Consider the following 13711-nt stretch of genomic DNA (forward strand, 5'->3'; position numbering starts at 1 on the left):
ACAAGCTGAGAGACTTCCTAAGATTGGAAAATCTCTCAAAATCCAATGGTTTTGTAAAAATATCAGCCAGTTGGTTCTCAGTTCTAACAAATTCCATTCGAATTGTACCCTTATCAACCAAATCTCGAATAAAATGATGTCTAATGTCTATGTGTTTCGTTCGAGAGTGTTGTAATGGATTTTTTGAAATATCAATTGCACTTGAATTGTCACAGTATACAATTAAGGTGTCACTGTTGAACCCATAGTCTTTAATCATTTGATTCATCCGCAAAAGTTGTGAACAACAGCTAGCAGCTGCAACATATTTAGATTCAGCAGTGGACAGAGATACACAATTTTGCTTTTTACTATACCATGACACCAAATTGTTACCTAGATAAAAACATCCTCTAGTGGTACTTTTCCTATCATCTAGATTTTCAGCCCAGTCAGCATCACTAAACCCCACTAGATTTGTGTTTGTTTCTTTGGTGTACCACAAACCTAAGTTAACTGTCCCGGCTATATATCTCAAAATTCTTTTGACAGCTTTTAAATGAGTGACTTTAGGATCAGCCTGGTACCTGGCACACAAACATACACTAAACATGATGTCGGGACGACTTGCACTTAAGTAAAGAAGACTGCCTATGATTCTGCGATACTGGGTGTTGTCAACACCTGCAGCAACATCGTCTTTGGACAGTTTTTCAGTCGACCCCATTGGTGTTTTCATGTGTTTAGTGTTCTCGGTAGAAAATTTCTTCACCAAATTCTTGGCATACTTGGATTGACACAGAAAGATACCATCATGCATTTGTTTAATTTGCAATCCAAGAAAGAAACTTAATTCTCCTACCATGCTCATTTCAAATGTGGTAGACATGCATTTAACAAATTCATCAACATGCTTTTGAGAAGAAGCACCAAAAATGACGTCATCCACATAAATTTGACACACAAGAATATCATGCTTCGATTTTTGAATAAAAAGGGTTTTATCAACATCACCTCGTTTGAAGCCTAAGTCAAGTAGATATTCAGTAAGCCTACCATACCATGATCGTGGAGCTTGTTTAAGTCCATAAAGTGCCTTCTTCAACTTGTAGACATGGTTCGGGTGGTTTGGATTTTCGAACCCTTTAGATTGGCTTACATAAGCTTCTTCATTCAAAATGCCGTTCAAAAAAGGCACTTTTCACATCCATTTGATATAGTTTTATGTCCATGTGACAAGCGATAGCAAGTAAAAGTCGGACTGACTCAATCCGGGCAACAAGGGCAAATGTCTCATCAAAATCAATTACTTCAATTTGAGTATACCCTTGAGCAACTAACCTAGCTTTATTTCTCACAACAATCCCAGATTCATCAGTTTTGTTTTTAAAAATCCATTTGGTTCCAATAACATTCACATTATCAGGTCTGGGAACCAAATCCCACACATCATTCCTAACAAATTGTTCAAGTTCCTCATGCATCGCATCAACCCAAAATTCATCTTTTAAGGCTTCATTTATATTTTTGGGTTCAATGAGCGAAACAAAACAAGAATGGCTTACTTGAGAGTATGCGGAAGTCATGCATACTAGACCCATCATTTTCCGACAATCTACCTTCTCCTTTCTTCTAGTTTGCATTCCTCCAAATGCTTCTCCAATGATCTGAGATGATGGATGATTTTTCTGAATCTTACTGTGAATATCAATCCCTTCATTGGTTACAACATCATCATTTTCAGTATATTCTCCTGGTTCATCATTTGATTCTGCCAGTGCAGGTGTTGTCTCAGGTGTTACAACACCGGGTGCAACATCTGTGTTAGGCAGTGTCTCACTTATGTTCAGTAGCCCATCAATATCGTCCTCGATTGTTTTTCCCGTTAGATCTCCAAGGCTTTCCACTTCCATTGGACCCATAAGATCCATGTGCAAGAGTTCAAGACACCGTGTTGTTCCAAAGTGTTGCAACACTTGATGGGGAACACGTGTTTGCTTACCTTTTGAATTATTGCACACAGGGTCCTCTCCAAGTTGATAACAATTGTCAGCCGACCTTGTACCTGTCAAAATACATGTATCAGTATTATCAAAAACTTCACAATTGTCTTTATCAAACTTAACATGTAAACCATCATCACAAAGTTGACTTATGCTTATTAAGTTTGAGTTAAGTCCTTCGACATAAAGTACATTGTGTAGACTAGGCAGTCCATCAACATTCAAGGTCCCTTTGCCAGCTATTCTTCCTTTAGCACCTCCACCATATGTCACATGACCATTCCTTAGTTCAACATAGTCAATCAAATAGTCTTTAGAACCTGTAATGTGGCGTGAACAACCACTGTCAAAGTACCATATTCCTGCAATATTAGTTTTTAACGAAATATAAATAATAGAACATTGAATATTAGCCTTTGGCACCCAAACCCTTTTTACCGATGGTTTCCTATTGGCAGTGTTACGCCGGATGTTGTACAACACCTGTGGCAACACCTGTTCAGATTCCCATCTTTTGTAGTCATCTCTCAGTTTAAAACAGTAGGGTTTGATATGACCAGGTCTAAAGCAATAGTGGCAGATAAAGTGGCGTTTTCTGGACTTGGACTTCTTTGTAGATATTTGCCTCTTTGATGAAACACCTTTTTTAGTGTATGTAGCATTCGAGATTTCAGCACTTCCTTTGACAAAGACAGTTGGTTTTCTTTCAGTGTTGGAAGACTCTCCTATTTCAAATTGGTGATTCGTATAACCAAGTCCAGCTTTGTCATTCTTTCCAATCATCAAGAGTGAATCAAGTTTGGATGAACTTGAATTAAGCTTCGCAAGAATTTGAGTTGCTTCTCCAAGCTCTTCATTGACTTTGCATAATTCCAGATCTTTCTTACTTAAGATTACTTCAAGTCGTGATACTTGTGACTTCAGCTCAGTGTTCTCTTTGGAGAGAATTGCATTCACTTTATTTCTTTTGATCCAGTCTTCATACAATTCTTCATACATTGTCTGCACACTTTCCAGAGTGACTTCATCATCATCTACTTCTTGGTTTTCAGACTGACTTGATTCACCAAGGGTTGTAGAATTAAGACACACTGAATTTGAAGAGATGTTGCGACCAGGTATTGCAACACCTGTGGCAACACCCAAATGATTGATTTGCATTGAACGCTTCTCCTTGATCACAGCAAACAACGATGTGTGTTTTTCAGATTCATTTGATCCTTGATCATCATCAGACTCTTCATCACTCAAAGTGACAGCCATGCCTTTGTTTCTCCGAAGTCGATTGGCACACTCATTGGCATAGTGTCCAAATCCAGAACACTCTCTGCATTGTACTGAGTCCAAATTTCTGACATTTGATTGGATTTGCAATTCAGTTTTTGGTCGAAATTGTCCTTTCATAGGAGTAAACTTTTGAGCTTTTGCAGAAGTGGTGATATTGGGCAACACAGATTTTTGTCCAATTTTCTTCTTCTATCTCATTTTCTTCAAGTAATCACCGAATTTTTTAGTAATTAGAGAGATAGAATCTTCACCTAAATCAGATTCATTCACTTCTTTAGATATTTGAAGGATTTCATCATAAGAGTCAGTTGAAACTTCAAGGGCTATTGTCTTCCCTTTATCCTTCTTTTGTAAATCAAGATTCATCTCAAAAGTTCTGAGGGAACTCATTAATTCATCCAGGTTGATTGTTGAAGTGTCTTTAGATTCTTCAATTGCACAAACTTTGACATTAAATTTCTCAGGTAGAGATCTTAAAACTTTGTTCACCAATCTTTCATTGGACATGGGATCTCCAAGACTGTGAGCTTCATTAGAAAGTTGTCTCAACCGGCTATCATACTCAAGAATAGACTCATTGTCCTCCATTCTCAGGCTTTCAAATTTTGATGTCACCATCCTTAGCCTAGTTTTACGCACACTCTCGGATCCTTCACAATGTTTCTGAAGTATATCCCAAGCTTCTTTGGCACAAACACAATTGGTGATTAAATTAAACATCCTTGTGTCAACAGACGAGAATATTGCATTGAGAGCCTTGGAATTAAAATTTGACGTTTGCACTTCATCGATTGTCCATGTACTTTCAGGTTTGAGCCGAGTGTCTCCATCAGCATCCTCAATCTTTGGTGGACTCCAACCATCAAGTACACGCTGCCAGGATCTTTCTTCAATTGATTTAATAAAAACCCTCATCTTTACTTTCCATAATGCATAGTTTGATCCATCCAATACGGGAGGTCTAAAAACAGTGTTTGTTGATGCTTCCATGATCCTTTTCCACCTGGAAAACAAAACAAAACAGGATCTCACTTAGTAGCGTCAAGTGGAGGCTATGATACCAATTGAAAGTTCCGTTTCCACATGGTGAATGTGACGAGGGTGAGTGTTGTGTGTATCAGAATGTAGGTGTTGTGCGTAGGTGTTGTAACACCCATGACAACATGCAGCGGAAATTATAGTTTAACACATTATCACACAACTGGAATGACAATAATACGAGATACGAGAGATAAATTATGCACAAGTATAAAATACTTGTGCGGTGCCTCAGGGCAAAATAATTCACTAGAAAAACTTGTAAGTTTACAAAAACCAATACTAGTGAAAGAATAAAACAACTCTCTTATTAAGACGAGTAACAAATTTCATCCTAAACCTCTAACAAACCGTATAACCAAAATACATAGGATGCATCAACTGAGAAGTGAAAAAGTCTTCAAAAATCAGCGCACTAATCAAAACAGTGATTAGGTGTTGTCTTCAGATGTAGTCAGCACTTCACAGCAACACTTTATCAACGACGCGAGATTGCTTCAATCAGAAAATATTTTCTTCGTACAAATGCATCTCTGTCTCTCCGAAAGTTTTTTGCTCTATATCGTCCCCCTCTCTTTTGTTTCTTCTCCTTTGAGTCCTATTTAACATAGAAAAACCAATTTCATTAGGAAACAAACTCTTTTTAAAACAAGGATAATATCTTAAAGATATTGTGATATCATATCTTAAAGATATTAAGAGTCATATCAAATATAGTCTTATATCACATATTGAATTTATACGAGATCATATCATCAATTTCGAGATTATCCTCATGTCTAGAAAGACAAAATATTAAAGATAAAAAATGAAAATATATCAAGAAATAAAATTCCTTTCATTTTGAAATATGGTCTAAAAAGAAATTGTCCATACTCATTTTTCGTGATTTCTAGATACATACCCACGTGCATATATTGTGAGATGAGATGAGATGAGATTAATGTTAGGTATTTTTTTAGACGATCTCACATGTATTTATTCGTGAGATTGATCAATCATATTCATATTTATAATAAAAAATAATTTTTTATATAAATATATTTTTCCTTAAATAACTCAAATAAAATATATTTTTTACAAAATTAATCATTTAATAAGAGTTTTTTGTGTAATTTTGGTGGGGGTGCCAGATACATGCGGGAAACAAATACCGAACTTAACTCTAGGAAAACAGGCACGCGAAAAGGTGGCATAACTATTTCTGACAAATTTCAACATTTGCTTTTTTATTATTATTATTACTCTATAAATGTGTTTCAATTTCGACATTTGCCTAACTATAATTAATTTCATTTGCAGACGGATCTCGAATTCAACTCAATTCATAAAAATTATTATTTTTTACATAAAAAAGTATTATTTTTCATGGTAAATATAAGTCCGATCGACCCGACCCGTCTAATCGATATAAATATGTAAGACGATCTCAAAAAAACCTAGTTATATGATCAGTCCACCATCCCATATAAAGATTATGATTAATTCCTTTGTCGCGATATATATTCATACTCGCATAGATGATATTCGAATCCAAAATCTCACATGCTTATACAACAAAACGTGTGAACATTACAAAATATTAATGATAAAATATTTTTTAAAGAAATTCCAAAAATCAAACAATTTGTCCATGCTTTCGCAACGAAAAATTGAAGAGGAGATTTGATTATACATATTGGAAACATTTTTTTCTCCTGAAGAAAACCTTTAATTTAATTTCAAAAATGAAAAAAAAAAAAGAAGCAAAAAAGAAATCTTTAATTTTATGACCACTCATAGTCAGCCTAAAATGGTCCATTTAAATTTATGACAACTAACTAATAGTCAGCCTTTCAAATAACAAAATAGTTTAGTATTGGGCCAGACCATGAATGAACCTAATGGATATATCAGAAATAGGGCTCAAATAAATGGGCCATCTAGCCCAAATATTTTTCCACAATGGGCGTTAAAAAGTCCAAAGATAAATAAAATTGAGAAAAATTGCCTTCCATACTCATTCTGTGCTACCTTATCCTATTTTCTCCATTCTTGTTATCCAAATTAGCCATGGCTTCATCTCTTTCCTCGGTTAACCTACGCTACCCCTCTTATCCTACACCCTCCACCGCTTCCCCTGTGCACCCCTCCATCATCTTCCCCAGACAAATCTTCGAGTCCACAGTGAATATCGCCACTAAACTCCACAGCCGCCGCGCTACGGTTCTCCGTCACATTGCCGCAGTCGATGCCCCAGAAAAAGTCGTCGAGCTCGGAGACCAGATCTCAAACCTAACCCTATCCGATGCTCAGAAGCTAGTCGAGTACCTCCAGGACAAGCTCGGAGTCTCCGCGGCATCATTTGCCCCAGCCGCGGCCGTCGCGGCGGCCCCAGCGGCTGAAGCAGCTCCGGTAGTGGAGGAGAAGACGGAGTTCGACGTTGTGATCGAGGATGTGCCTAGCAACTCTAGAATCGCGACGATTAAGGTGGTTAGGGCTCTGACTAGCCTGGCTTTGAAGGAGGCGAAGGAACTGATCGAAGGATTGCCGAAGAAATTCAAGGAAGGAATCTCGAAAGAAGAGGCGGAGGAAGCGAAGAAGCAGCTGGAAGAGGCTGGGGCTAAAATAGCCATCGTTTGATGATGTTCCTGGTAAGAGAATTGATTAATTTTTTTTCTTTTTGTGGAGGATAAAGAAATTCGATATATTATTGGTAGTTGTAGCTGAATTCATCTGTAATGAAAGTAAACCAAAAAATTTTCATTTCAAATCGATCTGTTTCACTTTTATTCGTGCATTGGTACGGAGGTTTATTTGTGGAGAAAATCCATGGATTGTTGAATTTGGTAGATCAAGGATTGACTAAAACGGGAGGGATTCTTTTTGTTGATACATTGGTCAATTTGATTTGCTTTTAGAGATCTTGGTTTCCCAAGAATTGAGGGGCCGTTTCTTTGTTACTGACTGAAAAATCGATCAAAAACCGGTTTGATTTGTTTTTGCACCCTTAATTGGAACAATCCAAAAGTAAGGTCGAACTAAGCCTGTATTGGATATTGAACGGAGATGAAATGTTAAGGGATTGCGGCCTTGTGGATGCATCCCAAAATTCACTACACAGTCGTGACAAAATTTCTACCAAATCTCAGTTTTATCAAGCTCCGGGCCAGTGCCTGCGTGCACAATAGGTTTTTATATCAACTATTTTTTGTTTATATTTATTTTACGAAAATGATTAACCAAATTGTTACAGGAATTCATGGTAATCAGTTATAAATTTATTTTAAATATTTAATTTTAATCACACTCTATTTTCAAAATAGATCAGCGAGTATATTTTTGAAAAATAAGTAACAAGAAGTTAAATTACAGGACGCAAAAACTCCTAGTTTATGATTTAATAAACGATTAAAATCAGTGAACCAAGAGCGTGACATGTATTATTCATCAATCCAACTTCCAAGACCAAGGGTGAAATGGACACTTCATACTCACCTATGAATCCAAAAAGTGACAAAATAGAGCTTTCAATGGACACCAACTTGTTTAAGGCCAAAGTTTTTATTTTCTCCACGCTTTATCAGAGTCACATAAATGCAAAATCAAGAAAGTGTCCCCAAATTACCCCTCGTCATTTAAGTTATTAACCCCGGTAAAAGAAACCCTGCCAAAACCCAAATGACCAACCTCGTACCAAATCTCCTCTATTTCGAACCCCGCACATATTTTGCCACTGACCTCTTCTTCCATAGCAATTCCCGATATCCCTTCGCATGCCCTACTCTTTCTCAATATTTCATCCAAATCCCCTTCGCACCATTTCCTCGCAGCTTCTTCCACTATTATCTGATTCCGCTTCGTCTTCCTGTGCCGAAGGCATCTACGCGCCACTGCCCACGGCAGCTTGAGGAAAGCCAGCGCCAGGAGGTTCACCACCGCGCAAGGGCAGCAGCACACCGCCACGCAGTCAGCTATCACTCCCGCCGTGCAAGACTGGCATGATTTCCCCGTGCACCCAATCGAGTCTCCGCCTTCGACTTCTTCAACTCCATACCTCCGAGGCCTAAGGTGACGGTGGTGTTTTCCCACGGCTCTGGTCGACAAGGACGATGCTAGAGACGGGTTCTGATCGCCCATTAATTTGATCGGACTGAGTTTACATACATATCCTGCATGTAAACATGTCGAAAGCAGCAATGTTATACAGTTGTTGCTTCGGTTTTTAACCCTATATTACTTAATATGTAGAAGAAGTGGTGATCTGGTAAGTTTCTAACAATGACCAGATGAAATTTTTTATATGAACATAAAATCTTTTTTGAAAGAAATATTACGAGTTTCACGTGCAAACCCACGAGCGATAGTTGAAAACTTGGCTCATCTGTGAAATCTATTCTCCATTTCTTCACACGATAAAGGAGAACAGGAGAAGTGTAAATGAAGCGATGTGTTTGTAGAATTTGAAGTGAGGGGTTTTATGGATATAAATACAGGTAATTGCAAGTAATTCTCTCTTTTCAAACTATTTTTTTTTTTTTAAAATCAAACTATATTTATAGTTTTAATACAATTAAAATATAGAAAGTTCTAATAAAATACGAACGATAGAATAATCTTAAAACTAAAGTAGAAAACCAAAAACAGAAACTTTTAAACATATGCGGCATCAGATATTATTTTGACATAAATAAAAATTAAAAAAAAAATCCAAAATTATTCATAAGTATCATCCAATAAATACCCCACTAACTAAAAAATATTACATCATAACCTAGATCTATTTTGTGACATTTATATAATAAACTAATAAGAGAAATCGAAATTAATAAGAGTATCTTGTAAACTCATGATGATATATTGCCTATTAAACAAATTTTTTGAGATAATATCTTTTTTGGATTTGTAACCTAGCATTTGTGAGGGTAGGCATAGCAGAATGAGAATTCTAGAAAATGACTATAATCGGATCATTGTCGATAAAAAATATATTCAGGAATAAAATGCATGATTCATACATTAAATGCTGAAAGATGGATGAAAAACATGCTAGAGTGGACTGCTGCGGACGTCTTGTATATCACCATTAGGAAAATATTTTGAAACATTACCCTTCTTAGGTTTATAACTTAATAATATCTCTGTCTTACCGAGCTAAATTTTCGAATGCATCATTAGGTAAAATGATTCTTTAAAAAAAAAAAACAAATTCAAGAGAACATGCACAAAAATACTTAATTTCGATAAAGATAGACAAGGCCTAAAAAGAGGTCGCTAAATTTATGAAATTTAGCTCCATTTAGAATGTCTTAAATGATATATTGTCTATCCACATCTTTTTGCCTATACAAGCTTTTCAAACTGTTTTCTACTTTATCTTAACCAAACAAAATAACAAGCTCTACAGTATTATGGTTGTAATAGGACTTTGATTTACGGTATCTTACCCATTTCTCTCTTCACGGAGAGTAAACTTTACTGATCTTATCCTGTGTTGACCTTTCAAATATGCAATTTAATAGTTCAAAAAATAGGAAACACAATTATGAAAACACTAGAAAATGATTTTTATGATACATTAACTATTTCAAAATATGTTCTTTTAAAGTTGATCATGAATTTGATACCTAATTGTAACATTACAAAATACTTTTACGAGACTTTTTTATTGATTAATTTTGTATCCTACCACACAAAAAACCAAATTATTATATATTGGTTCGGATTTCGGATTTATGTTCAATCCAAATTATCGTAACACCTCTGATAATTTAGAGTATAAATTCGAAATCGAATCCGAACTTAAAAAAAAATCAAGGTCTTGACCCAAAACATGTAGTATGATTCGAATTATAAATCATGGAATCAATTTAGCAAGCTACTCCAAAGTATCAATCATTGTATCCAACAAAAATAAATGAGAAAATATGTATACGCTTACCTGATCAGGGCGCAGCAGCAGCAGGAGGAGGAGGTTCGATTTTATCCAGTTTTAATTGGCTTGAGAAAATCCTGGATTCCGATGAACGGCGACGTTTCGCATGTATCTCAAGGATCTCCGATACTTGTAATGGAAATTCTTGGTTGCAGAGATCACACAGACACGGAAAAAGGACATTAAATTTCGAAACTCAAATGCCCGATGAGATCTCCAAATCTCCCTAAACAGCTATCCGTTTTCAATGCGCAAATAGTGTGTGCGCGTCTGTGTTTTATATAAATTGCATTCTTGGTGCAGTATGGATATGGGGTTGGAAAATCATATTTTAGTGATCTGTGAATCTTGACTACAGCTAGCGATATAAATTTTATATTATCCTGAGAGAGGAGTGAATTACAAGATTATAATTTTATATATTATTCTAAATAGTTTCCTGATTATTTTAACATAACTTTGATTTTAGGTTGAGGATTCATTCAAGACAGCTTCCCTTTGTTTCTCCGATTATAAACGAATTCTTTAACGATTATAAACGGATTCATTCAAGATGCTTCCATTTGTTTCTCCGATTCCTTCTTTTTTAGAAGTTCTAATCGATTTGATTCAGTAACTTCGTCTGATTTTATGATAAATTCTGTGTGCAGGATATCGCCCATCAAATAGAAAAACTTGATTCTTGAATGAATTTGGGCCCCTTGATATTAGAAATGATCCCCTGGCCTCCCCTGAATACATTTTCTGCGGTCTGTCTAAGGACTCTGGACCATTTTTAGTCTTCTATGTGGTTTTTCGACCATTCTTCCGACGTTACAGTACAAAGCTTGTCTCAGTATATTGGCAGCACATAGAGGGAAATATGTTTCGTTTTGAGCAGCTGTAAAAGGTGGTGTGCTCGAGGGAGTCGACCCGGCTTGATCTTCCCTGGCCATGGTTACGAATTCGCATCCTTGAAAAAAAATAGATGAAAAAGTTTCACGGAAGTTGGGTGTTTCTAGACTTAATGGCAACTATCCCGGCTTCGGTAGTACATATTGCAGAAATTGCTCTTCTGATCGTGACTACATTGAAAATGAGTGCAAGTTTCAAGAGCATGTAAAGTATACAGCAATGGACTAATGGAAAGCACAACGTAGAATAGAATCAAGTAGAATTTCCCCGTACTCTCAGCTGGAAGAGAGCTGGCAAATGTAGCCGCAATTACACGTCGTTCCTTCCTCAACTCAAAACTCTATTTTAAAGCAATTCTATTTTAAAATAGTGCAGTTACTGTCCCAAATACAATATTCATATTTAACTCATCTACTTCAAATCTTACCGCACCAAATACAATATTTTATATTTGATATAATTAATATTATATTATTAATAATTACGATAATATTATTAAAATGATTAATTTAATTATTTTAAATATATTATTGAAATCTATATTATACGAATTGAAATAGAAATAATTAAAATTAGTGAAATAAAATTAATACCTGATATTAAATTAAATAACATATTACAAATATAACTTCAAATATTTGAACGACAATATTCATCCCATAAATTATCAATTAAAGCATTTCGTAATGCATAGTGAGCGTCTTTGTCTTTTATTTTTTGTATATCGAGCGAGAAATTCGTGAAATCTGATGTGCTCATTGACATTCATTTCTACCATTGGAGTCGGTGCTTCCCTAGCATCTTGAATTGGTGCACTAAGATCACGTTCATCTTCGATTATCATATTGTGCATTATAATACATGCTTTCATTATATCATTCAAATGATTTTTCTTCCAACCACGTGCTAGAGATGTCACAATCGCAAATCTTGATTAAAGAATGTCAAATGCACGCTCCACATCTTTTCTGTATGACTCTTGTTTCATCGCAAAATACTGTTTTTTTGGACCACGTGGATCATGAATAGTTTGCACAATAGTTGGCCATTTCGGACAAATACTATCAGCTAAATAATATCTTATATCATATTCTTTTGTTCCAATAGTAATAGTATCTCATTATTAAATTAATATAATAATATCATATTATTATATAAATAATATTTATAATTTTTAATTAAAAAATTTAAAATAAAAAAGAAAACTTTTCTGCGCCAAATTGGTGCAAATTTGGCGCATATGGAAATGGAGCTGCGCTATTTTGCAAAATAGCGCAGCTCCGTCGGAGGAAACCCCATCATCAAAATAGCGTGAATAGCTGGGGTTGGAGATGCCCTCAGATTGCACAATATTTTCTATTCGGGGCAATGGATGAGATAATTTAGATAATACCGAGCCAAAAAAATGTTTCAAATACATCAAGCAGTTCTTAGAGTATACTTACTTTAACTTCCTTTACATCACAAATATATCTTCTCACCGTTGCGATTTTTCGCCCCAAGTATCCCATAAATCTTTGGTTTCATCTTGTTGTCCCGTCATCTCATCTTCAACACAACATGTTTTAAGGTGAAAATAAGTATCAAACATACATGACACTGATATATTAGAAAAGAACACGTATATGCAGTTGTTTTACAGAAATAAACAAAACCAAATTGAAACAGAAGAAAGTATATCATTGCTTAAATTTGTGATTTCCATGTTCTTTACATGCCTTACAAGTGATTATAGTAATGTTTCGCCGTTTGGGTCACTCTCCATCGCCCAAACTCAAAATGCACTTCTCTGTGAGCAAGATGAATCCGTGAACGAGTGATCCTCTGTTCTGTTTATCTTCATTGAATCGCATTAATCTCTTAATGTAATTATAATAGTATTGATAATAATAGCTCAACTCTTAATTCAGTAAAATAACACCTAATTTCAAATAATAATAAAAACTATGTAAATTAATGTAATTGTGTGCCTAAAAAATCTCGGGAATTCCGAGGTTGATAAGCATTCCATCACAAGATCTGTATAAATGCCAAATAATTAGATAGATTTTAATGTATATAATATATGTTTCATTATCGTCACATGAGGTATGTAAGAGAGAATTAATGTCAAATAAGTAATATTCGGTGTATTTAGCGGTTTCGGGCAAAACAAACCCAAACCAATATTTATAGAGCTAGGAAGAGTCATATATGTTTTACGAGAAGAACTCTAATAACACAAGTTCTTTAAAATAGTAGATTCGATGTATGATTCGTGTTGGCCTGCATTATCTTTGATAAATTCAAATATATTTTAATATCTTCGAGATTCTTCCTTTATCATTAAAGATTTTCATATGCGTTTCATAATTAGATTATTCTTTCTGGTTCAAATTGCCCTAATAGAAGCTCGGGTATTCGATAACGTGTTCTTAGCGGCTCAGGTCCCTTTCGAATTCTCGGGTCCTAGCCTTATTATTTTTATAACAAATATGGGCCAAGTCCTATCACAACAACCAAACTGGCCCTCAGTATTAGTAGTATTTTCCTCTGTTTTGGTTTAAATAAGTATGAAGTATAGACCGACTATTTGTATACATGTCAAAACGGGATG

General features: G+C 35.3%; 4 protein-coding genes across 4 annotated transcripts; 1 reads left to right on the plus strand and 3 right to left on the minus strand.

Moving 5' to 3' along the window:
- Positions 1-1148: 1148 nt before the first annotated feature.
- Positions 1149-3386, minus strand: LOC142544137 (uncharacterized). The gene is made up of 4 exons (XM_075651209.1): positions 2132-3386; positions 1982-2044; positions 1572-1885; positions 1149-1454 (listed from the first exon to the last, which is right to left on the minus strand). The coding sequence occupies exons 1-4, from the start codon at positions 3384-3386 to the stop codon at positions 1149-1151; spliced, it is 1938 nt and encodes a 645-aa protein (XP_075507324.1).
- A 72-nt stretch (positions 3387-3458) lies between these two features.
- On the minus strand, positions 3459-6361 carry LOC142544138 (uncharacterized). The gene is made up of 2 exons (XM_075651210.1): positions 6321-6361; positions 3459-4272 (listed from the first exon to the last, which is right to left on the minus strand). The coding sequence occupies exons 1-2, from the start codon at positions 6359-6361 to the stop codon at positions 3459-3461; spliced, it is 855 nt and encodes a 284-aa protein (XP_075507325.1).
- LOC142546729 (large ribosomal subunit protein bL12c) lies at positions 6292-7078 on the plus strand. The gene has a single exon (XM_075654609.1). The coding sequence runs from the start codon at positions 6360-6362 to the stop codon at positions 6927-6929; it is 570 nt and encodes a 189-aa protein (XP_075510724.1). The 5' UTR covers positions 6292-6359; the 3' UTR covers positions 6930-7078.
- An 832-nt stretch (positions 7079-7910) lies between these two features.
- Positions 7911-8426, minus strand: LOC142544139 (uncharacterized). Its single transcript, XM_075651211.1, has one exon. It carries the CDS (start codon positions 8424-8426, stop codon positions 7911-7913), a length of 516 nt encoding a protein of 171 aa, XP_075507326.1.
- Positions 8427-13711: the final 5285 nt, after the last annotated feature.

This window comes from Primulina tabacum, chromosome 5, assembly GCF_025594145.1.
Source record: "Primulina tabacum isolate GXHZ01 chromosome 5, ASM2559414v2, whole genome shotgun sequence".
In the NCBI taxonomy this organism is placed as follows: Eukaryota; Viridiplantae; Streptophyta; class Magnoliopsida; order Lamiales; family Gesneriaceae; genus Primulina; species Primulina tabacum.

What these genes read in the sequence shown, in the direction of transcription:
- LOC142544139 (XM_075651211.1), bottom strand. Translation starts at nt 8,426, where the DNA reads ATGGGCGATCAGAACCCGTCTCTAGCATCGTCCTTGTCGACCAGAGCC.
- LOC142544138 (XM_075651210.1), bottom strand. Translation starts at nt 6,361, where the DNA reads ATGGCTAATTTGGATAACAAGAATGGAGAAAATAGGATAAG. An exon ending in AATGGAGAAAATAGGATAAG is followed by an intron (nt 4,273 to 6,320) that starts GTAGCACAGAAT and finishes TTTGTTTTCCAG; the next exon opens with GTGGAAAAGGATCATGGAAG.
- LOC142546729 (XM_075654609.1), top strand. Translation starts at nt 6,360, where the DNA reads ATGGCTTCATCTCTTTCCTCGGTTAACCTACGCTACCCCTCTTATCCT.
- LOC142544137 (XM_075651209.1), bottom strand. Translation starts at nt 3,386, where the DNA reads ATGAAAGGACAATTTCGACCAAAAACTGAATTGCAAATCCAATCAAAT. An exon ending in TGTGTGCAATAATTCAAAAG is followed by an intron (nt 1,886 to 1,981) that starts GTAAGCAAACAC and finishes GTCCAATGGAAG; the next exon opens with TGGAAAGCCTTGGAGATCTA. An exon ending in GTCGGAAAATGATGGGTCTA is followed by an intron (nt 1,455 to 1,571) that starts GTATGCATGACT and finishes GCGATGCATGAG; the next exon opens with GAACTTGAACAATTTGTTAG.